Here is a 26,715-nt window from a genome sequence, read left to right as displayed (position 1 = left end):
AGCTTCCTCTCTCACATTTGTGGTATGTAAAACTGAATCGGCCTTCAGAAGTGAAGTATTCAATTTATGCTTGTGATCTAGGATGCTGTGAATAATTGATACATTGAGAGTAGAACTATTTACTGTAAAACGGGGCTGAGCTCTCAGGAAACCAGCTGTGATTGTGAGCCGAGGGGTGTTGAGTGACACTCCACCCATACGCTTTATTACAGGGTGAGCTGACTTTGTGGCACTGCCAAAGGGAAAAATGGTTGGTTTAAATGTTGAAGTGTTAACACTCACGGCAGGATGAGAGTGTTTTGGTGCAGCAGTCCTGGAAAATATAGATTTGACAGCTTTGTCCTGAAGACTTTCTGACCTTTTCCTTTGGGAAGACAGATGAGGTTTAATCTGCGTGTCTGGCTCTTGAGAAAAACATGTTTTTGATAGTCTGGGACTGTGAGATCTCAGAATAGAATGCAGAAGTCTGTGATTGCTGGTCATTTTATAGGAGAATGACGTAGTGGTTATTGCCACAATTTGTGTGGTATTTTCAGACAGATGAATGCCTTCGTGCTCAGTGACTCCCAGCTGTTGAATCGAACTGTGGCAAGAAGACGGGGTTGTGACAGAATGCTCTTTGTCTCTGTTAAGTTGTCTCCAGTTAGCAGTGGGTCCATAACGAACATTTGTCATTTCTTCTCTTACGAATTGTCTCTCACGTTTGATCTCATCCTTGCTTGAAGTTTCCTTGTCTCCAGGCCCTGCTTTCACCTTCATCTGACACTCTCTTTGCTTCTCGGACACATTTTTGGTGGAACTGTTCCTGTTCATTTTAGTCACACCTCCTCTCTCAGTACCGTTTCCTTGTTTTGTACCGTCTTCACTCAATGTCAAATTTAGCTCTTGAGTGGTTCTTCCTCCAGGTGACCTACTTGTGCTGACCTCATGTTCTTCTGTTTCTTCAGCCTCACTGCCTGTGTTTTGATTTATTCCTGCTTCAGTGTTAATTACTCTTTCTTGTTTTCCACTTTCTGCTTTATCTAAACAGAAATCTTCTTCTCCTTTGGTTTCGAATATTTTGTTTTCCAAGCTCTCATCTCTTTTAAGTAACTCTCTTGTCTCCACAAGTTCTTTGTCCTGTTTGTCCTCCATATTGGTAATCTTTTCATCCTTTTTTTCTGCAGCTCGAGTCAATTCATTTTTCCCTTCCGTCCTTAGATTGTAGACTGTTTGTGAATTTGCGATTACATCAGCATCCTCTTTAGAAAAAGGCCAGCGTTTCGGCGGCTTATGGTTATCACTGACAACTTTAAAAGTCCTACCCTGAGTGATTTTTGATGGAGTCCCAAAGAGTGTACTTATTGTTTGTCCTTCAAAAAATGACTTGCTTGATAGAGTTATCGATCTCAAAATGGAGACATCATCACTGAAATCCTGCCGGGATGCTGAGAGAAATGACTGAGGAGGCATTTCTTTTGTTGCTGTAAATATAGGCCTTTGTGGTTGTCTCATGACCGCTTTACTCATTAGCCCTGGGGCGTCAACAAAAGACTGATTAATAATGCTTGGCGCAGAGGTAAATTTCTGCGACTCTTGCTTGTCTGTATTGTGTCTCTTTGTCATTCCAGATGCAAAGTTGATTGTCAATTTCCTCGCTTGCAAAGTCAATATGTTCTTTTGGGCTCGGGAGCTTGGTTTAGCAGATGTCTCACTTCTCACTGCGGAGATCAAAGACGTAGCTTTTTCTGTCACAGATTCAAATTGAGTATTTTCTTCAGCATTTCGGTCGACTGCAGAAGTGGTTGGCTTACTGCGACTGAAGGGTGTTATTGCACTTTGAGGTTCACTCAAGCTCATTCCTGCAGCTGGATGTGATGGAGCGCTGCGATCGCTACCTTCAAGAAGAGCACTTTCTTGGCTACTGCGTGGAGATTCAGCTGTAACAGACATATTGCTTATTGGAACACTGTTGCGGTCCAACGTTTGATTTTGAATGACTGCATATTTTAAGTTCACAGCGTGACTCTTGGAAGTATTTGTGTTAGTCCTACTGAAATACATAAGTTTTGACACAGAATCCCAGATGCTTGCTTTTTCTCTTAACAGCTCTTGTTCTCCATTTTTTACTGGCTTTGTTAAAGTATTTAGTGACTTTGATTGGTGATAAAGTATTGTGGTTGAGACTGGTCTCTTTCTGACAAAACCTTCACTGCTATATGCGTGCCTCGCCTGTTTATTACTGTCTTTGTGTGAAATCTCAGCAACCGACCATGTGTCAGATGTAAATGTTTCTGTATCTGAAGAAAAGGATTTGGAATTATTCAAAGCGTCTTGGCTATCATTCAGAGGTATCACGAAAGATGAAGAAGCAAGTGTCTGATTGTAAACTTGCCTCCTTCCATCAATAAACCTCTCAGTGATGTTTTGGTGACTGATGTCCTTGTTCAGTGTTTCTTCATGTCTTCCAGCTGACTCTTGATGTAAACTGGGTAATGAGGCGGTGAGCTGACTCAACTGTGAAGACAGCCCCTCTGGACCGAGATTGTCTGAAGAGCCATGAGGTGATTGTCCAGGCAGAGCCACAGATTTCTCAGTGGACACTTCTCTTCGATCTGTCGGGCAGGTCAAACACAAGTTTGTCATAGCATTTCCTCTCGCTGAGTCTTTAGCTGTATCACTTTGGACGATTGATTGCATTGTGCCTGACAGATATGCATTCCCTCCCGGGTTTGAAATCCCCTGGCCTTGATATCGTTTGTCATCATTGTCATTACGTGGCACAGTCAGGTTATCAATTACATGACGATGAGATGCAGATAGGAATGGAACTCTCAGCCCTCCATCAGCAGATGTGAGAGTAACAGAGTCGGTGTTTCTCTGATTTCTGTTATCAAGCAGAGTGCGAAGCCAAGGTGGGACTTTCACTGCATCTGCTGACAAATGGACCTTTGGCTCAGACGTGCCATTCATCATTGATTCCAGCGCAGCTTGCGTAGAAGGGAAAATGATCTTCTCATAATTAGAGATCAATGGAATTTCAGATTCTGCATCAAACCTCATAGCTGATGGATTATGACTCGATGATGTGAGCGAATTCTGTCCATGTTCGGAGACAAAATGCTCTGTGCGCGGCAAGGCAATTATAGCCAATGTTTCTGTGATTTGTGTTGTCTTGTAAGGTTCTGTTGGTCTGGTGTCAAACAAGACTGCCCCGGGAAACTTGGCAGTCACTGCCACTGCTCTGTGTTGATGTGTATTCTCTCTAGGTAGTGTTTCTGTGCCACGGCCACTAATGTTTTCCTGTTTCAAAAGCAGATTTTTTGTGACAGTTGTGCCTTTTGTTTGTTCTGTGAGATAACCTTGGATATCTTCTTTCTCTGCCCTGACTGCAAAGAGAAAGCAAAGCATGTCACTTAACTACTTTCTTCCTGAAGACCATTACTTTAAATTCAAATGATCAAACATATTAAATCATTTCATAAACAAATGATTAAAAGTAGCATGTTCTTCATATTTGTCCGTGTAAGGACAACTTGCTATCGTGTACAGCACCACAAGGTTTGTAACTTTATTCATACTTATTACTATGTTGATGCTTATATAAAACAGTACTGTCAAGATAAAAAAAAAAATCAAGCAATAGAGAAAAGTACATATAACACTATATCAAGAGATTGACTTGTAAACGTAAGTGCTATGTTACCAGTTTTATAGAGATCATACTCAATTTAAAGACGCATTGATGATTAAAGTGAGTGCACCTGCTTGACTCTACCCATTTCTTCTCCACCAGTGATTGAGAGCTGGTTTCTCAATTTTTCATGTTGAAAATACTATTCTGGACTATTGCACAAATATATCTGAGAGTGGGTTGAGTGATTTATTAGATTTAAGGGCAAATTTAAAGTGCCAACATTCATTTTGTTCTTGGTCTGCATGATTAAACATTTGATCTATAGTTTCATCAATCCATCACCACAACATATAAAGTAGATGTTGAAAAAGCTGTGAAGATCCATACAAGAGCATTGTTTGTTTAACACCACAAAAGTGAACATTTCAAGCTTTGTAAAAAATGCTTTCAAGCAGGGATAATTATTAGTTTGCTTCAATATGTGGTAAAACATGAGGCACTTCCCATGCAGACACTTAGTGAAATAAATATGCCGCATTGATAAGTGTACCATTTGTAAAAGTCTCGAAAACATATTGAACAGCTATTCAACAGGTCACCGAATTCAAGTAAATTCCTCTGTTTAAGTCAAACCACTACGGGACACCTTTAAAAACTCAAATCCCACTTTGGTAACAATAAATTTAAAAAACAAAACAAAGTATATAACCGATGGCAAACACAAATTATTTGACAGACATGTGCTTACAGTTAATTGTTGCACTGGTGTGAGGTCGTTTTCTTTTTTTTTTTTTTCTTCTTCTTTTTTTTTTTTTTGTTTACAATGTTTACAAAGGTATTTTCATGTATCATTAGGTCAGTCAACAATGTGGAAGATAAAGAAGGAGAATGGAAAGTGTGTATGACATTTAGATAATTGACCTGTAGTAAAACATGAAATGACTAATTGAAAATAAGCACATTATTCCATTAAAAAGATCCAGCAAGTGAAGTTCGTAAGCAAATTGCAAAACATTTAACAACATTTATCACCTGTCTATCCCATAAGAGGGAATTGTGAAAGCATTCCAACTGAGAAACCACATATGTATTCAGTCAGTTAACAAATAAAGAAATATACAACAATGTGGTAAACATTACTGGTCAGTAGTTGTGACCAAAAAACATACACGCACAAACAAAGGTAGAAATGTACTGTACCTAAAAGTGAATATAAAAATAAGAACATACCTGTAAGCAGGAGAAGGACGAGTGTGAAACAGCAAAGCCTTGACATTTCTGTTCAGTATTTCTTACAATAACTCAAACCCAAGTGAGTGAGTGTTCTTATTACTATTTAATCCAAGTGAGCAGAAGGTATCTGCTGTTTGCAGACACACACACAGATGGTGTCATCTCTTGCAGGGAGTTTTTGTCCTCTGATGTTCATTTATACATGGATTAGATTTCTCAGTAACCCTTTCCTTCATACTCTCTGTTATATTTGTGTGGTCCATTAATATGTTAAGTAAACCAAATGGGTTTTTAAAAAATTTGAATAAAATGCATTAGAGACCTGCACCTTAGTTTTAATATCATTGGCGTCACGGTTATATGTATATATTTTTTTTTTTTTTTTTTATGTTAACACACTGTGGTGCTATTTCACATAATTTCTACAAATATTAGTCAATGATAAATGACTGCAATAACATTGCCTGTAAACACTGTTCGACCTGTTTTTGATACGCCTCATAGTAAATCAGAAAATGACCTTCAAGATAGACAAGCACATGTTGATAACTGATTTTTTTTCTACATAATTCCCTACTTCAGAAGCCATGAGTGGGCTTGTGTTGCGTGCTTTAAATCAAACTGTATATGTATAACACCCTTCAAATGAACCCGTTCTATTGATCTCTTTTTTTGAACAATATACATTATTATGTATTTCCCCCTCAATTTGCTTTGGTGAAAGATTGGACAAATATTTAGATTTATAGAACATTGAAGTAAAGGAAATAAGTCTAATAAACATGTAAAGATGATAAAATGGAATGGATTTGCACCTTCATCTACATGTATTCTCAGTAATTGTCCATATGAAACACCATGGGAATAAATCAGAAGGGTAAGAAATCTCCATACTGATGTTCATGACCTGGTTTATTTGTATAAGGTAATTCATTAAAAGATAACTTTTAAACGGAAAAAACAACAACAACAATCACTGCAACTGTTTAAAAATGTCAGACAGTATTCAAAATAGTAAAAAAAAAAAAAACGTCTATACTTTGTACGCCTTTTGTTTAAAGCTAACAGGTACTTAATTCCTTAAATATACTACAGATTACAGCAAAAGTGAGATTAATATCCAGCAAAGAGCTTACAAATGGAGTAACTGAAACGTGGTTATGAAATTAATTTCACACAGGAGTGCAAGATCTCAAGACCATGTAGTTCCCGAAGTTTGCACAAATGCCTGAAAAGGAAGGAAAAAGTTTTTTCTGTTAGAGAAAATTCATTGGATTTGCACGCCGCAGAAAATACACTTATTTTGGGACTTGAAGAGCAACACATCCTAAACAAAGCTGGAGCTAAGCACTTCAGCCTGCAGGTAAAAAGGTGACTTCATAATGGGAGCTGTTGCTGCCAGCTCCCATTATAAAGCTACTCTATCAGTTATACACACATTATCAGAGAGGTGCTGCAGCGTATGGATTATGGCCTGCAGCAGCACAACACAACTCAATCACAGAGCAGATCAAATTTTATTTAAATCATCCTGAAGTCTGGAAATAAAAGGATCGTCGCACCTAAATGAAGTTTATGTTGTTTGGAGAATGTTCACTTGAAGAGTCTTGTCATGTTCTAATTTACTTTGGAGATAACAATAAGGCTCTTCATGTGCACAGAGCTCAGGTTGAAGGGAATTAATCACCTAAAAATGATTGTTGTCAATGGTTAACACTGCCAAATTAGTGCAAGCTAATTACCGTCTATGTATTTAATAACGCTTCCTTGGTGAATGTCAAAGTGGTTTGTTTCCTTTTTATATGGTCAACGACTAAAGGGCACCACATACTTTGCTGAGCCAAAGGGGGATTGTGCTACAATGACCATTCCACAAAGAGCCTCACAGGCTTCTCCAGCTAATAATTAATTCAGCAAATATGAAAAACAAAGCCTGTGCTAAGACCGACTTTGGCAAACACTCTAGGGCTGACAGTCTGGCCAACATGCTACAGAGCGCCAGACAGGTAACTGCCATTGTTTGGACTTACTCTTAAAAAGCCTGTCTTTTAATTGACTCCAGGACCACGTGACGCTATCGCAGTCAACACTCTTACCACAGAGAATATTCTAGATCATTTCTGGACCTGTGGGTCTGTCTGCGGTTTGTCTGGAGTTGACATGTTTTGAACGGTTTATTCATTAACTAGATTTTTATCATGTGTTTATTTCTACGCCATGTGCAAGAGACACATTAAGAAATGTTTTCAGTGCAATCAAGACCGGACTCAGTCTGTTCAGTCGTTAAGGATCATTACCAAAATATTAAGTAAACCAACTGCAAATACTAAGACACAGTGGTCGTGTTGTGGTGATTACCACGCATTACTGTAGTTAGCCAATTATCAGATGCACTGAATTGCAATGCAGTCCTGAAAGAGATTACCTTAATGTATATAGGTGTATAAAACAAATAACAACAATAGAGAATATAATGAGATCCTATTTAATTAGCCCTGGGCAGCCCAAGCCAAATATCAGAAGACTGCTATAAGGTTGGTAACCAGAGCTATAACATCACATTCAAAAGTGAGGGTGGCATGTTGCTAAGTTTATCAGCGCTACGGGCTACTCTGCAGAATGTAATCACCAACTTGTGGTTGATAGAGTCAAGGGTGGGAGGGCACCTGGGCTCGGATCGGCACAGCTTCCCGAGAGCAATCGCTGCGTTTTGCTGCACAGCTGTCCTCCCAGCGTCCCCTGCAGCGTGCCGCAGCAGCAGCAGCACTATATCAGTTCCCAGCAGGTGGGTAGCGACTCCTTCCAAATCAAGACAGTGGGCCAAGCACAGGGCTGCATTTCCTGACACCATCTCATCACAGCTGGAACTTAGCAAATGACGTAAACTCGACAGCTCTGTGAAGAACAATGAGTGAATAGCAAATATATATATATATATATATATATATATATATATATATACACCCACCTATACATCTACACACAATTCCCCCGACACACACTTTATTTAAATATTGGGTCAACCTTAAAATTTTATTCATGGACTAATGAAGGAGCTTGTTAATGCTAACATGTCAATCATTTCTTACTTTGATCAGACTTCACCAGCTTCTCCCGTGCCAAGTGACTGGCAGCACTGCACACTGTCAGAGCTTTAATGGCATACTTAGTGGCAGCCTGCCCTGCTGCCTGGGTAGGCAAACATAAAAATAACAGTGCCTAGTAAACAAGCAGCCCGGTGTATTTGTAGCCACCAGTAAGTTTCACAAAACAATTGACCTGAAAGTGGAATAAGTGTAAATCTGACGAACGCGTTTCATGAGAACCAATAAACGTCTGCATGCAAGCGGGCACACGCAGTTATGTACCTTCAACAGCCGCCGAAGGATCTGGATCACTTCACCCTCAATAACATGCTGAATGGCTTCAGCGGATTGAGGGAGGACAGCACTCAACACACCTGTAGCCCTCTGGAGGACAAAGAAGAACGGTGGCATTATGAAGGAAGATAACAGAGAAGAAAGGCTGTGGGGAACAGCAGAGAAATCGACTGGAGAGCAAAGGATTGAGTTTGTTTGTCATGGAATATGTCTGTCTCCTAGGAAAAGACGCCTATCATCGAGACAAATGTCTTTATATTTACTCGTGCAGGTGTACTTTCTGAGGACGTTTTTCATTTTGGAAACCTTCCTTGGACTAACAAATTGATGATGATTAAGCCAAATACAAAGGGGCAATGGGATACGTATATGAAAAGGGCTTAGGTAGGGATTACTCACAGTTATGATTCCTCCATCACTGTGCTTCAGCAGGCTCAGACAGCAGCCACAGAGTGAGACAGCATGCTCCTTCCAACCGGCAGAAATGGGAAGGGGGGGGGATTGGTTAATTTACACATACATTTCACCTCTAAATAGGTGACATCACACGTCATGCTTGAAATAATTGCTTGCTGTTTCCCTGCGCTCGTTGCTTTTATCCATGGCTGTTAATTATATTCTAATCTATTAATCTATTAAGGTTCTCTTTTGTGAGGTAAGTCTCACGGTGAAATTTTAATCCTCTCAAGGTGACCAGCGGACAAAATGACAGTTCAGCTTGACCTTGTCTGAGATACATGAACACTATCCATCAGCCGGCAGAAGTCCGCGTTGTCACACAAACGCTTATAGCACATTCAAGCAGGGATCAGCTGTCTTGCCTGGATAACTGGAGAGGTGACGGCTGAAAGGTTGATGATCAAGCCAAGTAAAGGGTAAAGGGTCTCTCTTTGTTCAGATGCACGGCACTGCCTCTGCAGAGAAAGATAACAAATTCCACATGAACAGAAAACAGACCTCTATTATGTGTAATTGTGACATCAACATCCACTCATTTTCTTTGTGTAATCTTAACTCAGCCAGTGATCACAGATTTGCACTTTTCTAAAGCAACGGTCTGTGACCATGCTCACAATGGCAACTGGAAAGGCGTCCCAACACTGTCGATCATGAGCAAGTCGGTGACGAATGACATCGTCTCCAGCCAGTGAGCCAAGAGAGGATATCAGAGATGGGAGGACAAGTTCATTGGCCGTGTTGATCTGAAAAAACAAAACCAACAAATGTAAATATTTTCCTACATGCAATATGAAGAAAGTACACCACTGCTTCGACTTCACTTACCAGGAGCTTTGCAAATGGCTCACAGATGGATTCTGTCACATTATTTCTCATCTGGATACGGAATCTACAAGGCAATAATGTACTTGATGTGCTTATTGAGAACAAATCACAATAAGACGAGAATAAATGCCATAAACAGGTATTTAACACATTTTGGCAATAAATGTGATGTAAATGTAATAAAAACCAAATTGCCATCAGAAAGCAATCTTGTGTATCAAACCTTAAGTGTAACAAGACCAATAGTTGTGGGGATTTACATAAAAAGCCTCTACCAGACTTCCTTCTGTCAGCAGTATCTTCTACTAATCCCAACAGCTCTTCATTTTATCTTTCTAAGTTCTAAGTTTTACGATCCATGTATGAGAGTTGGCAGTCCTGCCTTGCATTGATTTAAAAAGATGTCTATGTAATGTTTTTTTTCTTTGTCCTGTCTGCTGGTGAAAGATTTTAATCACTACAAGGTGTGATAAATTCTATCCCCACCTGCAGTAAAGCAATTTGGCTGAAGAGAAGATATGTAGAGCAGAGCAGGGTATTATCCCCATCCCTTCCAACATATTGCACCATGACTGTAAATATGAAACTAACAAACTAACAAACAAGGTACTTTTTGTTTTTATCCACTGGAAAATGGTTAAAAGAGCTTCAGAATTCCACTTCGCTGTTTTTTCTAACAACCTAGCATGACACAAAGAAACCAAACACAACTTCATTGCAGTAATAACTCCAAGGTACTCTTCTAGAGGATACCTTTTTCAAAGGCGAAGAAGTGTCAAGTGCATGAAACACCACGGCAGACGCATGTGGTCTTTTATTCCCCCAGAACACAAAATGTCCGAGTCATACAGGACAATTCAATTTTGTGGTGAAATGGCATTGATTGCTGTGTCTCTGGAGGGTCTCACTCATCCATATCAAAAGCAGTAAAAGGCTGATGGATTTGCTGTGTTTTTCCTGTATCAAATATTGCACAATACATTTGTCTTTGATGGATGACAAAACACGGTCTTTCAGTATTTAAACATAGTGTTATGAAATGTGAAGGCACGTGTGAAAATATCTGCGCATTCTCTTGAGTGATTACTGGCAGGCATTTAAAACCGATCTTCGCCATTTGTGTATTAATTTTTAAATCGAAAACATCAATAACAGCACATAAGTGGCTCAGCCAAGCTTCTTAGATGAAGAGAAAACCTCTGTAGGATATAACACATTTTTTGAGTAAGTGTCTTTGAGCTCCAGACAAGGAAAATTGATCTCCCTGTTTCACTGCTTGACACCTCGACTTATTTCCTGCTGTGTTTCAGAGCCTGGGTTGTCCTTTCATGTCTACTCTCATGAGGCACCACAAAGGAAAACAGGTTGAGAAGGGCCTTTGCCTTCAAGTGACATTAACACTTGGGTTGCACATGTTGATTTATTAAAGATGCCACCCTTCCCCTCCTCCTGGGACCTCTCTTGATGCGAACGGAATTTGAAGTGCTTTTAATATATATGTATTTGGCATATAGAAGGATATAATAAGAGACAGTCAGGTTGGTCATTCTCTGAGTACGGCAAAGTATCTAAAAATATGTACGTCAGAAGTAATGTTATTCCCATGAGAGGTACACACTCTCGTCCTTTTTGTTTGGCTATTTATCATTATTACCTGTTTTCCATTGCAACGTTTTCCAGAATGCTGACTGCAGTGCTCTGCTTATTCTGCTCAGACCTTGAGATGCACTTCATAAGATTCTTCACCAACCTTCACATTCGCATGAACAATCAACAAAGATAGAAAGCACAGGGAGAATAGGTGAGCCAGTCATTTGATAATATGGTTCCTAATGAATGTTGTTGGGATATTTTGCTGAGAGAAATAACTATTATCCACAGATAATGAGAGCATGCACCTTCGTACCAATAAGTGGGATGGTAATTTGAAATTTTCACCTGCAATATACAGTATCCCTCAATCTGACTTGTTTTCAGAGGAGTTCATCAACTGCAGATATAGAGATACAAAAAGACATTTGTGCCTTTTTGTGTAATTAGATGTGAAATGATATGCACATTTGCTTGAAATATAACCAGAGGTAAAAACCGAATTGATACAGAAAAACATATGGCCTTGAGCTGAACTGGGTTTCATAATGGTAGGCGGTAAAGTGAAAGCTCTACCATTTCTGTCTGTATAATTGCCTGCCTCTGCATTATGTTCACGTTTGGTGACGAAAGAAAGATCTAACTCCTGCTATGTTGTTGGCGGTAATGCTGGCATTAGCTGCATCTGTAGACAACATAAAGGCATGTCTTACATGTGCAAATTCAAGCTGTCAATGATAAGGCATCTGCTTCGTGGTGTCTGTGCAAACAGACATAGTAATGCCAGGCATTCATTCGCTACTGTGTCATGCTCTGATGTCACCATCCGAACTATGAATTCTCGGGCAACTGGACAGGTCATCAGCATTTTCTGGTTTCCATCTGGAAGCAACAAAAAAATAAAAGTGCAGATGGTAAAAAAAAAAAAGGAAAGTGAAGGGTCATATTCCCGAGGGAAACATTACCTTGTAAATTACAATGTGTACTTAAACTGGCAAAGATTTTAATACTGATTAAAAGGTGCAAACAATATGGAAAACAATGGAGGCGAATCATCAAAGATGGCATAAACAGCCGTTTAGCTGATGCCAAAATGATGTATGGAATAGAGAGAGAGAGATACAGGCTTGACAAAAGCAAGACTTACTGTGCAATTTTGATATAATGACAAAACAGGGGATTCTGTTAACATTAGTTATTTATTTACTCAGTGAGACCAAGTTGATGCACGGAAAAGAAAGTCCCCTCAATTATCTACATACCATTTGCATAGCAAGCAGTCCTCCAGACTTTTAGAGTCGATGCACACAACTCCTGGCTCTGTGGGTCATTTGTTTCCTGCAGCAGGCACCTGTGGAGGGAAAAAACATACCACACTTTGTGCCAATTCACATTTATTCATGTCAGTAATTGTTTGTATACCAAGATACAAAAACAAATACAGGAAATAAAATCAAAAAGGGACATGTTTGTTGAAAAACAGAAAACTAAAGACAAAAGAAATTCACCAGAAAATGAGATTTATAGAATCTGCCTCCAGTGAGATGTATTGGTACCAAAAGCCTCTATTTATTAATATACAGCATTTTAGGACAGCTCTATAGTATGCAATGAAAAACAAATGAGATGGAATTCGACTTTTGAAAAAAAAAAAAAAAAAAAAAATGCAGCTCTTCCTTCACTTTTCCATTGAACTCCTGGAAAAAGTATCTTATTTGAAATCAGCATTCAGAGTACAAGTGTCCCTTTAGATTGTGATCAGAACGGTGAGCGATAGTGCCGGCCTTCTCTGCTACACTGTTCACAACGGTTTGAAGTTGTTTTATCACTTCAATGTTAGTACTTACTAATTTCATTAGACTCAAACTGCAGTAGATACTGTCCTCCAACTTGAGTAATGACAGGGTAAACAAAGGACATCGTGGAAAATGTGTGAATAGTTAATAACCTCAACCGACCCAGAATTAGGGAGTCAAATGGCCACTATTTAGGACAAAACACAGGGCCTATGGTTATTTCAGAGCTGTTCTCAACCTCATGGTATGTTCATTTTTACTCCTTTGGGCTATCACACAAACAACCAAAGAGAGGGAGAGACGGGGGGGGGGGGGGGGGGGGCATTGAGTGATCTCTCTAGTTTGGGCCATCATTGCCTCTCTGTGCCCTCGTCTCTGGATCCATCTGTCAGAACTCCACGGAGGGCTGACTGCGACCTCTCCCTCTGGTCTCCTTACCTCCTCACTGTCCCATTGCCGCTGATGACACTGAAACCATTGTGCAGTCTGAAAAGGGTTTGCCCTGTACCTGTAGACGAGAACAGTAGAACAGTGTAAAAAGACAGAGAACTATATATCACCACCTGCTCGCCTCGAGGTTTTACAGGAAAACAACACTCTTCTCTTTTAGTTTAGCCTGACTTGTCACTTGTTTATCATCAAGGACACTACAGACAAGAACTGATCAAATATACAGAGTGAGTCAAGCACAATGCGGATTGGGCTCTTAGTACTTTTAGGGGAGAAAGCCTGTAATGTCAACCGTGGTGAGATCCTTTCAGTTATGAGTTATGTAAGTTTTGCCCTTTTCTGTTGAATGGCACCGTGAGACAGGCATTATATCATTTGACATGACACTTTTTATTCATCTAAATGATGAGAAAGGAGAAAACGGTTAGGAAATGTTTGCTGTTGTGCAAAGGACAGGGCAAAAGAATACAGTGTAGTACAAAGAGAGGTACAAGTTGAATTGACTTTACACTATGATGTAACTTTCTCGAGCTTAGTTTGCTTAGTTGTGAATTCAAGCTGTATCACTTTAATCAGCCTGAAGTCACATTGCAATGACATTACAACTGACAAGTTCTGTCTGCTGAACTTTGCTGAGGGACCACTGACCCAATTAGTTATACTTCTATTGTAGTGCTGTTGTACTAAAAGAAGCATTATCTGCCCTATGGTGGTGACTAAAGAGAGTTGTGGGTTTCAAAGTCATTTGCTGGGTCAAACACATTCAGGAAATATCATTTGCTAGTTGAGAATGTTGATAAGCTTTGTGGAGATCAAACGCTGCCTGTTTACTGTGACCCCTTTTAAGACAGCAGGAGGTCTTAGCAATCAAATTTCAATTACTTTTCAATGTAATGTTAACAATATACACTGTGAGTGCATTGTGTGAAATAGCTTGTGCGATACAATACATCATTCAGTTGAAGAGGAAACTAAATAGTCTCAGTTGTTCATTTTAGCCTAAGGAAAACAGACTGCAACTCTGCAACTCTGATACCCGATTCCAAATGTGCTACTTGCTCTTATAAGCAAAGCTACATATGTTCTGGTTATATCGATTGTCAGAAAATGTCCCCTCCAATTGTATGTATTTATTAAACTAAAAACATTTAATCAAACATTAAATCTGTTGATGGATATTTTGAAGATGATAATAATAAAAGAACAAATAGTGATTAAGCCTAAAGGAATACCGATACCAACAAAACTTTAGCTTATGATATTGTCGACAACAGTTAGAGCCATTCATGTGTGGATGCATTGTACTATGAGCCCTTACAATAACAGCCCCATTGATTACAGACCTTGGAAAAGTCTTCACATTGCAGTTTCCCATCTATTCGCACGACCAGCTGATCTAAAAGTCCCTCTAGTGACTTTTACTGAGAACAGGCTGTTTCTGTTTCTGTCCCTTTAAATCTAATGAGCCACACCTACTCCATGTCTGTTTTCTGGTAGCATTTGCAAGGAGAAAAAATGGCACCCGCGTGTGAATTTAGAGGGCAGATCTCATCTGTCTGTGGGAGGGTCAAAGGGAGTATCCACTACCAGAGAGAACGGTTACTTCCCCGGTTGATTTCATGAAGGGAAAGTCTCTGATTTGCCTGTGAGCACACATTTGCTAAAAAGTAGAGCAAGCAAGTGCAGGATGTGACACACTTTCTTCACTTCTAGGGCATCATACATAGGCTATGGGGACACATATGACTGTTAGAAAATCATTATAAAGTGAATTTTGCATAATACGGGGACCTTTAGGACCCATATCACACAGGCTTGCATACTAAAGCCAGAGGAGATAAACAAATTAGCAAATGATAATACAATGTGCTGTCCCGAGTATAAAATAACGTCCTCAGCGTCCCTAAAGAACAAGTCTCACTCTTGCTCTGAAAAACAAGTACTGATAGACCTGACATGATACAAGCTATTGTCCACAAAGAGCCATGTACCAGAATACAAAAGATACTGCTTCTAAAGGTGTTTACACTGGAAGCCTGATGCAGCCATCTGTGAAAGTGTGAAGACTTTCATCAACACCCTGGTGCGCACCAAACAGGCCAATTCTGTTTGAAAACTTGGTTACACATGGACACAAAGAACTCTCAACAGACAGAAAGCATGACGTGACGGGATTCATAAAGATATCATAATTAACTGTTTTGATGCCTTCAGACGTTTAATAAGTGTTGGAGAAATAAAACTCCACAGTAATCCAGTATTCATGATGTTGTATTAAGCCAATCGCAGAGCATTGCAACAAAAAACTCAAATAACCGTCGGTTACAGCCATCACAGCAGTCATCCTGTACGTGTACGCTTTACATCTTTTTGTCCTATGTCAAAAATTCCAGTTGCACACAAAGGAAACCAAATTAGTTATATTTTTTCTCTTATCTTTCCTCTATTCAGTCCACATCAAGGTACCACACCACAAGTGTAAAACACTGCATAACTCAGAGAGGGTTGAGTAGAGGGACGTCACTGAGATTACTGGATTCATACCTACTACTATTAATGTTTGATTAAACAGAAGGCAGCTTCACAAGCTCAGAGAGTGTTTCCCGTCAAACCAAATGACTGCGATCTATTAATGTGAATAACGCCGATATTGCACGCACAACCCGGTCCTCGCATAAAAGGTCTCAATCCTCATCCCCTAATATAACATCACTTGACTGTTGAAACAGCTGACATTGCTGGCTTAGAATACCCGACTCAGCAGTTCACCAACCACATAACATCAGCATTTATACAGCGAGGGAATGTTTAACTCATCTAACTAATGTTATCAGAATCAGAAAACTAATCAACTCGCACTAACCGGTAACACAAACAATCTGAAGATAGAGTAGATGTGATTATAGAAAACCTCCCCCCAAAAGTCTTTTTGTGCATTTTACGATGTTATGGTATACATTCTGCTGCTCTGCAGTGGCTTTGTGGCCTATATCGGACATTTGCTCACTGTGACAGGCAAATGGAGCATGAAGAGAAATCAGTGATGGACGATGTTAGGTCTCCGCTCTCTTTCCAAGCCACAGAAGATGACATGAAGCAATTCGTTTTTGCAGCCCTGCTTCACCTGCCATGCCCTATGATATTTACTGTGAGTACTTAAGTACTGTTGTAATTCTTTATCCTTCGACTCTTTTTAACCAGCCGGGCCTTCAGGCTGATATTTTTCCATTTTAGCTATAGAATTGGCAAAATGGTGCACCAGTGAAGCAGGTTATTGAAGAAACACTAAGCAATACAGATTTAAAGAGGAAGCGTGGTTGTGTAAAGCTCCAGCTGAAAAGACACTTACAGTCAGAAAGCATTTCAGATAGAATCTCCAGTCCTCTACAGTAGTAGAGGGTCAACTGGCTGGGTTTCGACAGCTTCTCCAGGAGCCGGGGCACTGTTGTGGCTTTCCTGCTTCCCTCGTCAAACTCCCGTTTCGCATTTCTTTCCTGACCCTCTCTCTCCTCTTCTAAATCTACCTGGGTCACGTATTCTGTGAAGAAAAACAAAAAAGATAATAGATGCGGGGTGAGCAAGTTTTCCCAGGGCAATAACTCTCTTTTCAGCCATCTCCCTTGCACATATAGAAAGCTAGCCTGTATAAGAAATTAAAGGTTATCACACACAGCCCATACATGTAAATATTCTATATAAATATCGCACAGTAAAGGAAGGTTGAGCTCCAATAAACATTGCTTCCGCATTCCACTTTTGAGGGTGCTACGCTAATTAAGTCTATTTCAAATATGTTTGTAAACAAAAACTTGCATTACTGACAGAGGTATAGTAGATACGCATGAAAGCCAGCAAAGTTGTTTTTTGGCTGAGCAATAGTCGACTTCACTTCATGACTGCAAATAGCAGGCTTTAGGGAAGTCTTGTAATTAACTGGGTGAGAGTCGGCGAGACCACATTATTGGAATTAAATGAACGACAAGCCCCTTTTGAACTTCCAACAAGCTTCATTTAAACTTCAATTTATAGCTCATTATGCATGAAAGTGCCTGTATCACAAATATGGGATTTATAATGCAATGAAATGTTTAATAATCTGTCTTCTGTTGCTGAGAAATGCAAATGTGTGCACCGAAACATGAAATGCTGATATTTTTGATCTCAAAAAAATTAGAAAATGGCTTGGATCCAGTAAAAAGCTTATACCTTTTACCATCTTCTCCTTCTTTGGCTCAATGTCCTTTATCTTTTCCAGGCAGGTTCTTGCCTGAAAAAATAAAATGATTAGGTTTCTAACTGTTTTTATGAAGTGTCTCTTGTAAATCGTTGATATGACTTTAGCCACTGCAGAATACTACAGTCCTTTGCAGATCTTGTAAGTGTGCTTAAAAAAAATTAGGCAAACAAACTTTGCATCTGCTTTATTTATGGGCTGCTATACATCCTCATCCTCCTTGACCCCCCCCCCCCCCCCCAACTCTCAAATTTTGACACCACCAACCATTCCCTCTGTCTCTCCAGTCACAATCCTCCATCAACATCAATGACGCTGCCTTCGTCTAGTTCAGAAACGACCTCACCAACATATAACAATTCACCAAGCCCAAGAGCTGGGCCTCCTCCGCTGCCTCGCTGTCCCATGACAGCCCTCGAGATTCAGAGACACCCCCCCCCCCCCCATCCATCCTTTTGATGACATCATTTGTTGCACAACCAAATTTCCACAGCTATGTTTTTTTTAAAGTCAACTCTCCATCAATACCATGTTCACCTCGACCCACATCACACTCAGCAAGTGTGAAGTGCAAATCGAACAATAAGCGTCAACTAAATCCCCCAGACTAAACTGATAGATCAGACTTAGTCATTATTTGCCTCAAGTCTCTCAGAAGTATTGCTCCATATCACCGTCACTATCGTGAACCTGTCTCCCCCCATTAACATCTTAGGAGTAATCTCTGTCAATCTCACTTTTATATATCAACAAAGTCACTAGTGCAACTTTCTTTCACCTCAAGACATTTCCCATCCCTGCTTAATCCTCTCCTTCTCAGCAGCTGAAACACTCATCGAGGCCTTTTCTCAATTCTTGCCCCAACATAATGGGACTCACTTCACAAATCTCATTGTGACAATAATAATCTCAGCGCCTTCAAATCCCGAATAAAAATTTGTGCTTTTTAAGATCTCTTTATAGTGTTTGAAATGCTACAATGTCCTTGAATAGTGTGAAACATCTGAACACATTTTAGTGAGAATTTCCAAACGAGCATGGTACAACAATTGATGTGAAACGCCATATTTTCAGATTTTCACCAAGTTTCTTTTCCTTTCCTACTTTCTAATCCATCATGATGTACCTATATCTGTGCTATGGTTGTATGAAATGTCAAGTGTAGGTGTCTGCAGAGCAACATGTAGAAAAAAAAAACTGGTGTGATTAGATGTAATGAGCTGTAATTATCCTCACCTCATTATATTTCTTCAGTCCCAGATATGCTTTGCCCATGTGTAGATAAGCCTTTACGCACCTCTCATTACACTGATGGAGAGAAAATGATCTTGTGAGACTATTACTTGAAGCGCTTCATCAGTAACACATCTACATAATGTTGACTTGATGTCCTTGCATTGATAACACTAACACACACAACGAAAAAGTCCAATTTGCCAGACCAGATGCACTTCATATAGAAAAGATCAAAATGTGTTACAAGAGCATTTCAAGTAATAGGATTTGCAGAACATTTCCAACATCTAAAGTACGAAAACATATAGATCAAATACATTCACAAAATGGAATGATTACATTCATTTTACCAAGCATATTCCTATTTGAACATTCCTAAATTGCTAATCTTCCAGTGACAACTGACTGGTTTCATTTCCCAGCTCAAGCTTACCTTCAGGGCCCATTCACAGTCACTGATGGCCTCCTTGTACTTTCCAAGTTTGATGTAGGCCTATTTAGATTCAAATAGGTTGTAACTGAGTATTGAATACTTGAAAAAAAAAAACGACATCTGGTTTGGTAAAAAAATAAGAAATTTGATTAGTACTCAGGCATTGTTTGATACGTAATTTACCATGGAGCAGCTGTTCGTAAGGACTTTGAAATTAAGTTAACAGCAAATGGCCATAATTATACAAAAAAATCCATAGAGGTTGATTTAACAGAGGTCTGAGTCTCTTATGTTTTATTGATAAGACCAAAATAGCCGCAATGTCTGGATGTCTTGAACAATTAAATATTTCTTATTATATCTTAGAATGGAGGAGAGTGTGCTGTTCTCGTCGTTCATTATAAAAAAAAAAAAGATAAAATAAAAAATAAAAAACATGAAAGTTCTGAAACATAAAGAAGATATTTACTTGTGCTCTGTTGGTGTACAAAGGCTGCATATCCTTTAGTTCAGCAAGGCCGTCACTGTAATACTTCACAGCAGTTTCATAGTCTTCTCGAGCGTATGCTTCATTTCCCTTCTCTTTTAGTGCTGTAACCATCCCAGCGTTTAAAGGAAAAGAACAGACTGTAAGCGCCACAGAGTACAGCAATAAAAGACAGCAACAATGATAACCTCCAAGGACATCACATACCTGTTGCTTTTTTGGTTTTAGCGGTTCTGCTAACCTTCCTGTTCTCGGCATCTTGCTCCATAATCTTCATGAAATTCTCTGATTGGACACAGAAAAGCATTTCATTTTCTGACTATGAAAAGGGTAGGAGGGAGGTGTAAAGATATTTAATATTAGGAAGTGATTCACGTGGCAGTGTGGGTTGTGTACCGTGCGAAGGGAGTTGAAAAAGACTGAACCTAGAAACGCGCACACTTCAAATACAGTCAATCTTATCGCCAACTGTGATGTGCACTTACAAACACTCGCACAAGACAGTTTGTGAAGTTGTTGAATATTTTGAATGCCACTACTGGAGACTGCAGAGATCCAAACAGAATAGGAGAATATTGAAGTGCTGGCTGCAATGTTTGCACAGGACAAATATTACTGTGGGTTGAACAGTGGGGTAGTGGTTTAAGTGTGAATCCAAGGTTAGGATGGTCGGGTATTTCTGTGTATTTGCACATTCTCTGCATGAACATGTGCATTTGAGGTGAATTCTCTCTAATTTGCCCCCAGATGTAAATGTGAAAGTGTTTTCCCTGTCCTTGTCAAGGCTGTTATTGGTTGGTTTTATCTGGGAGGCTTAAAGTCCATCAAAAGTAGTGTCATATATAACATCACTTGCAAGACAAGGAATATCAGATTCTTATCAAAGTACAAGATGGAACAAAACATAATAACACCATAGTCATCACAACTTCATTACTGAATAAATCAAACTGACACTATAAAAGTGACTGTTAACCTGCAGTTGATACACTGACACTATCATCAACGTGTGGAGAATTTATTATTTAAGCTGGATTGTAAATGGATGCCTGGGAATCCAGAGATAACCTATAGGTAAAGAGAGCATGCCATCTACCTTCAATGTTATTTATGTTAGTCGTGCTTCAAAAACGGTAGGCTGCATTTCAATCTGAGTAAAAAAAATTTCCAAAACTGCCAGATTGCTATGGAATGTGATTATAAGTGCTGTGAAGCACATTAAGGGTAGTCCAGGATGTACGTGGGTATACGGCATATGCCACCTAATTTTTCCAAAAGACGCTTTCTCCAGGATAATGAAGCCATGACGCATCCGACTCTGCCTCTAATTGTCTAGTATTCCCTGCATTCACTGATTTCATTGGTTCGTGTCTATGTTTAGCGGGCAGCAGTGGGGCTGACGGGCTAATCAGAGGCCGAGTGGGCCGGGTCATTATGAGACAAATATTGCTCGTCAACAAATAATACCGGAATTATGTGACAGTTAGCAAATGCTATGGATGGATTTTCACTGAACAGAGTCGACTTCGATGCCACCGTTTCTAAAGTAAAAATATAAATACATTTCTGGGTTGCGTTTAAAGAAGGCAAAAATCAAGAATATACCCACTTCTCCTTGGATCACCACACTACTGCGCACATCGTTGTTCACAAGGCAGGGGGTTACTCCAATGAAGTGGTCCTGTAGTGCCTAATTCACTGTACAGCTTTGATTTGAATCATTTGGACATCTACCTGTTTGAGTTGATTCAATTCAATTCAACTTTATTCTAAAGCACCAACTACAACACAGTCATTTCTAGGTGCTTTTAACTGGAGAAAAACCCAACGAATCCACAGGAGCAAGCAGATTTATTTGCGACTGCGGAAAGGAAAAACTCCTAACAGGAAGAAACCTTTGCAGAAACCAGACGGGGGCAAGAGAGGATAGAAGAGAGAAAAAGGATTTCACAGAAAAAATTAGGACAGGCTGATGAGGGACCGCCTGCGTCATTTCAGGTTCTAATACCTGCGCTAAAGAAATTGTCGGATCAATAGTCTGAAAGCAAACACCAGGATTGATATAAGGTTGTTTCTTGTTTTGTTTTACAGCAGGGTGCTTTGTGCTCTAAGCTCTGCAATGTCTGCCTTCATCTGTTGAGTAATAAAGTTGTGCTGAATGAGAAGCCATATTTGTATAATCCCTCTCGCCTATAATTGACGAAAAGCTGACTTCCATTTATTAGTCATGTTTAAGCACATGTGTTTTTGAAATGTCGTGCGTTGGTGGAGTAAATCGTCAAGACTACGAATCCCCCCCACTTAAGAGGCCTTGAGGCAAATGAGCCAACAGAAAATATTGCTCCGGTGAAATCGTTCATATCCTTTAATTCACAGCAGCTCATGGCTCCAAAAATGTCTTTGGAAAAGGTAATAAAATAAATATTGTTTATTAAAGTATCTATCCCGTTAATGGCCAATGTAAGTTGGCTTATGGAATGAATAATCACCAAAAGATTGATTATATCGTTGCTCACCTGGACTTTCATTCTGCAGGTTCTGTAAAACAGAAGAAAAAATAGATATATATTTTATAGTGTTTACGAGGTCGTTCCTTCCCATAAGCCTACACCTCATCCGTTACCCGGCTGTACTAAGAGGAAAAGGAGAAACAAGATGTGGTTGGTGGTGCGTATGTGCTTGAGGGGCAAGGACAGCTCACAGGAAAAACAGACTGAGTGAGCAAGGGTGAGGAGACAAAGAGCAGAAGTGTGGCTGTGTGATGTTGTCTCTGTGTACATGTCTTTACCGAGGGGCATTGACGTGGTGGGTTTGTGTTGATTGTGGTTTTGTTGACTTTTGTTCTGCCGGGTTCATTCAAGGCAGCGATGTCGCCGTCAGCGTCCGCCAATGCTTCTTCATGGACGTCAGGATCACAAGATCGGAGATCTGTCACGAGTTGACCTGAGGAAAAAATAAATAAAAAATTGTGATTTAGTTTTGTGCAATCTATTTACTCTTGATCGGAAAAAATTCTCACATCACTTAATGGATGTTATTTATTTTTCACCAGAAAAATCTCTTGGGGGGGAAAAGAGCACTGCGTTAAACCTGTGGCTCAAATCAGCCACTCCTCCGTCCAGTTAGCGATCGTAAATTAAGAAACTATATGAATAAAATCTCATTAACTGATCAATGTTGAACATGAGTGATAAGTGAAAGGCTTTTATCATCCCAAGTGTCATTTTCTGTGTTGTCCTTCAACCTTTGTCATTGTGACCGATCAACTCCCAAATGTTGCCGCATTCAGACTTACATGTATTTGTCGTAACGCTCCAAGATGTTTGATAACTAACTGGTCTAACCCCAACAATAACATTTCATTTTGTGCTTTTGTTGGCTCAGCACTTTTTCCAATAGCTCCATTGGGGAAAACGAGCAAATTATCACCATTTCCAGGAGATCTTTCTCATTTAAATGAGGTCCAATCCAAAACCTTTGTTTTTATGCCCACTTATGGTGCTAATGCTGGTTGATCACATACTATTAAATATAATATATATATTATCATATATAATATATATATATATATATATATATATATATATATATATATATATATTATACAGCATCATAGTAAATCATGCCTGTAGCGTGAAATCTTCAAAGAAGACAGTGATTGCATTATTTTTTCATAAATATTGTTATAAAGCAACCTTTTTGGGGGGAGGGGGGGTTGTTTTGTTTTCTCACACCTGAAGCTGTGGCACAAAGTATCATTAGCGTATTAGCAATGCCAGCTTTCCTTTCCCTTGGTACTGAAACTTATAGCATATAGCTTCTGTCAATGAGGGACACCTTCATTAAGATCAGCTGAAGTTATGCACTATAATCTGTTGTCGGAATGAAGGAAACCGATTCATGATCTAACTAATTACAGCTTGGATGGCCCATAAACATGCAGGTGAATCTCATAAAGGTAAGCCCGTGTTTATTTGAGGCTTCTAATGCATCACAGGTAAATATAGCTTGATCTTATTTGTCACTTGCAGTCAGCCAATCTTTCACGCTACTGTCAGTGACTGTGAATTAGTTCAGGATTAATGAGGGTGCTCCACTTCCCATGATCTTGGTAAAATATGATCAGGGCCTTTTCCTCAGCTTTGGCTATGACTAAAGCTAATAGTTCTGTGAGCAGCCCAGAGACGGAGAGATCGCCCTACAACTGCAGCAACAGAAATGAGCAAGAGCCCATTTATACCTCAGCAATTGAAACTGCTTTACAAAACCAATCATAGTGATTAACTGCAAGGCTTTTCGACCAAAAGTAGTGGGTTACGCATTGTTTTTGCAATGTCTTATTTACAACACTGCTTATACTTTATAATATCGTTCAATTGACCCATTCTTTTAAAAATGAGCAAGAATCAGCAGCGGCTAGTGAAAAGTGGGGCTGTGGTGCTTTATGAGCTTTATGTAAAGCTCCACTACTTCCTGAACTCAATACAGCTCCTTTATTTCCTGCCTTAAATTATTGGACAAACACATTATTCCAGGCATGTCTGACCTCACTCGTGACAACAACAATGATCAGACAGGCTGCGTTTATAGATAAGAGCTGCTGCTTCATTGATGCATTTAATAATATGCAATATTTAATAATATGTGTTGTCCATGAAAAGGTACATGGCAAAGACATGTTCTCTTCAAAGTAGTGCAACTGTTTGGACAGATGCCAAAATGTTTTTGAGTCACATTGCAGGTACTTTTGTTCAATATAATGTGCTGGGCAGCATGTGGACGGTGATCTAGGGAAATCCAGCAAGATTGTTTTTTCAAAATTAGAGATTTCTTAAGCTGTGAATTCTTGAATATGTGAGATTTTTGTCATGCTTTTTCACGCATGATCTTGTGAAAGATACAAAACTGTGTTTTATACTGAGTTTGATCCTGAGATAAAAAAAAAAAAAAAGGTAATTCTATGTTCAGCATGAGATTACAGTAATGTGAGTATTTGCAATTCTTCACTTGACTTCAATGATCTAGGATTACATAAAATCATTTTTATTTTATTTTTTTAAATAATTTACACAATATAAAGTTATACAGGTCGACTGTTTGATTTGCCCATGCACATGTAGTTTTACCGGACTGGTGACGTGTTGGTGTAGTAATCCTCACTCCACACTCATGCTAAGTGTTATCTGGTTGCACAGAGAGGGAAAACACATTTACTCACTTATTTTGTCAACATTCTTCAAAAAACTGTCGATGTCTTCAAGTTTCTCCATTCCGTTTTTTTTTTGTGCTTTTGAAAAGCCAACTTTTATGATCGCTGAAGCTTTGTGGCTTCTGCCTGAAGGTCCGCTCTTAAGTTTCAGCGTGTCGTTACCATGGATACGTTGCCTTCGGGGACGCTCGTAAAACTGTGACACTAGAAAATTCCAGAGGACACGCTGTGCGCCTGCCTCTCCAACGCAAATCTCCATTTATCTACTTTCATCTTCTTCCATGAGGTGCCTCTCCTATCCACTTTGCATGGGAAATTGTTTGCAGTTTTTTGCGATTTATTCGGAAGCCATTCGTCGAATTGTTAAACAAAAGTCATAGCAAACTTATTTCCCGAATGTTCCGCACGTTTTGATGTGCTTTTTGTGCCAGTGCTCCAACTGTGCAGGACTAGTTATGCTTAAAAAAAAAAAATATGGCAGGAAAAAAAATTAAATGGCAGCCTAGGATAATAATCTGTGCGCCTTGCATCTTAAAGAGACAGGCAAAAAAACTAAATTAAATGATCAGAATATACATTTGTGGCGACAATGCATGAATCGAAGGAGTACTTCCATGAGTATTGTTGGTTGCAGACATTACCACAGTAATGATATATGTCATGGTTGTGAATTAATATTGACCCATCACCGAAATGTTCTGAGATACGCTTTCTCCTCACCTTCGCAAAAGCACTTGAAGGTATCACCGAAAAACATATTTTTTCACAGCCCAAGTAAAAACGCAACGTGCATGTTTAAATTATTAAAAATACTTCTGGAAATAAGACTGTGATTTCATATTTTGTTCATTAAATGCTGAATTATCTCCTTTTCCCTGCTTGGTTACCATTTGCATCCACAGCTGGCTATAAACTGAGTGGCCATATATAATGGATATCTCCTCCACACTTGAGTGAACCTGTTTCAGAGTGGCCAGCTTGGCACGAGAGACAGTGCATGCCTCCTATTGTCTCAAACTTTAAACCTACACTGCCTCCCAGTGGTTAAAAACACATATCCAATGCACGTGCACCTCAAAAAGGTAATAGTGTATCACCTAAAAATGAATTGTTTCTTCAGGTTTTTTTACAGAAAAGAAAGAACAATCAGTCTCATCGTATGAACCTTTCTCATAGGTTGAGACACTATTTTATATTTTTAGAAACTAGAATCAAACAACAAACCACTACCACCCCCTAAACAAGCAAGAGAAACTTTGAAATGTTCTATTTCTCTGGACTGAATCCAATGACATATTCTTTAAGTGTGTCTGTCTGTACACAGTGGGAATCAGTTCATTAAATTGTAATGTTTCTAAAAAAATAAAATCAAAAACCGAGGACAAAGTAAGAACCTATAGCTATTTTAAAACACACACACACACACACACACACACACACACACACACACACACACACACACACACACACACACACACACACACACTACTAGGTCTCATCAAATGAAGTGGATATTACAGTCATGAAATGCACATATAGATTAATCACTTTTTATTCTTATAATTGCAGTATTTATTTGTATTTTGTCTGCAATTAAGCCAAATGAGAAGAAAACGCATTACCAACATAGTGCCAAGTACCATGAAAGGTTTAAAAGAGTGAGTTTTATACATTTATAGTGGGAACTGCCACCATTTTTTTTTTTTTCCATTTATAATATTAACAAAGTTTCAAACAGCCGTTGAATATGATATATCTTTAATATGT

General features: G+C 39.2%; 1 protein-coding gene across 1 annotated transcript; it reads right to left on the bottom strand.

The window, feature by feature from the left end:
* Positions 1 to 6,316: 6,316 nt before the first annotated feature.
* ttc12 (tetratricopeptide repeat domain 12) lies at positions 6,317 to 25,009 on the bottom strand (the record flags this gene model as incomplete). The annotated part of the gene is made up of 20 exons (XM_080459739.1): positions 6,317 to 6,323; positions 7,516 to 7,744; positions 7,939 to 8,038; positions 8,218 to 8,319; positions 8,629 to 8,697; positions 9,051 to 9,143; positions 9,303 to 9,431; positions 9,514 to 9,577; positions 11,817 to 11,985; positions 12,366 to 12,454; positions 13,338 to 13,407; positions 16,699 to 16,887; positions 17,556 to 17,616; positions 18,820 to 18,891; positions 19,253 to 19,312; positions 19,722 to 19,843; positions 19,947 to 20,024; positions 22,363 to 22,417; positions 22,528 to 22,682; positions 24,958 to 25,009. The coding sequence occupies 20 exons, from the start codon at positions 25,007 to 25,009 to the stop codon at positions 6,317 to 6,319; spliced, it is 1,965 nt and encodes a 654-aa protein (XP_080315865.1).
* Positions 25,010 to 26,715: the final 1,706 nt, after the last annotated feature.

Source organism: Lipophrys pholis (genome assembly GCF_963383615.2).
Source record: "Lipophrys pholis genome assembly, chromosome: 3".
NCBI lineage: Eukaryota > Metazoa > Chordata > Actinopteri > Blenniiformes > Blenniidae > Lipophrys > Lipophrys pholis.
Note: the sequence above shows the minus strand (reverse complement) of the source record. Positions and strands in the feature narration are given on the sequence as shown.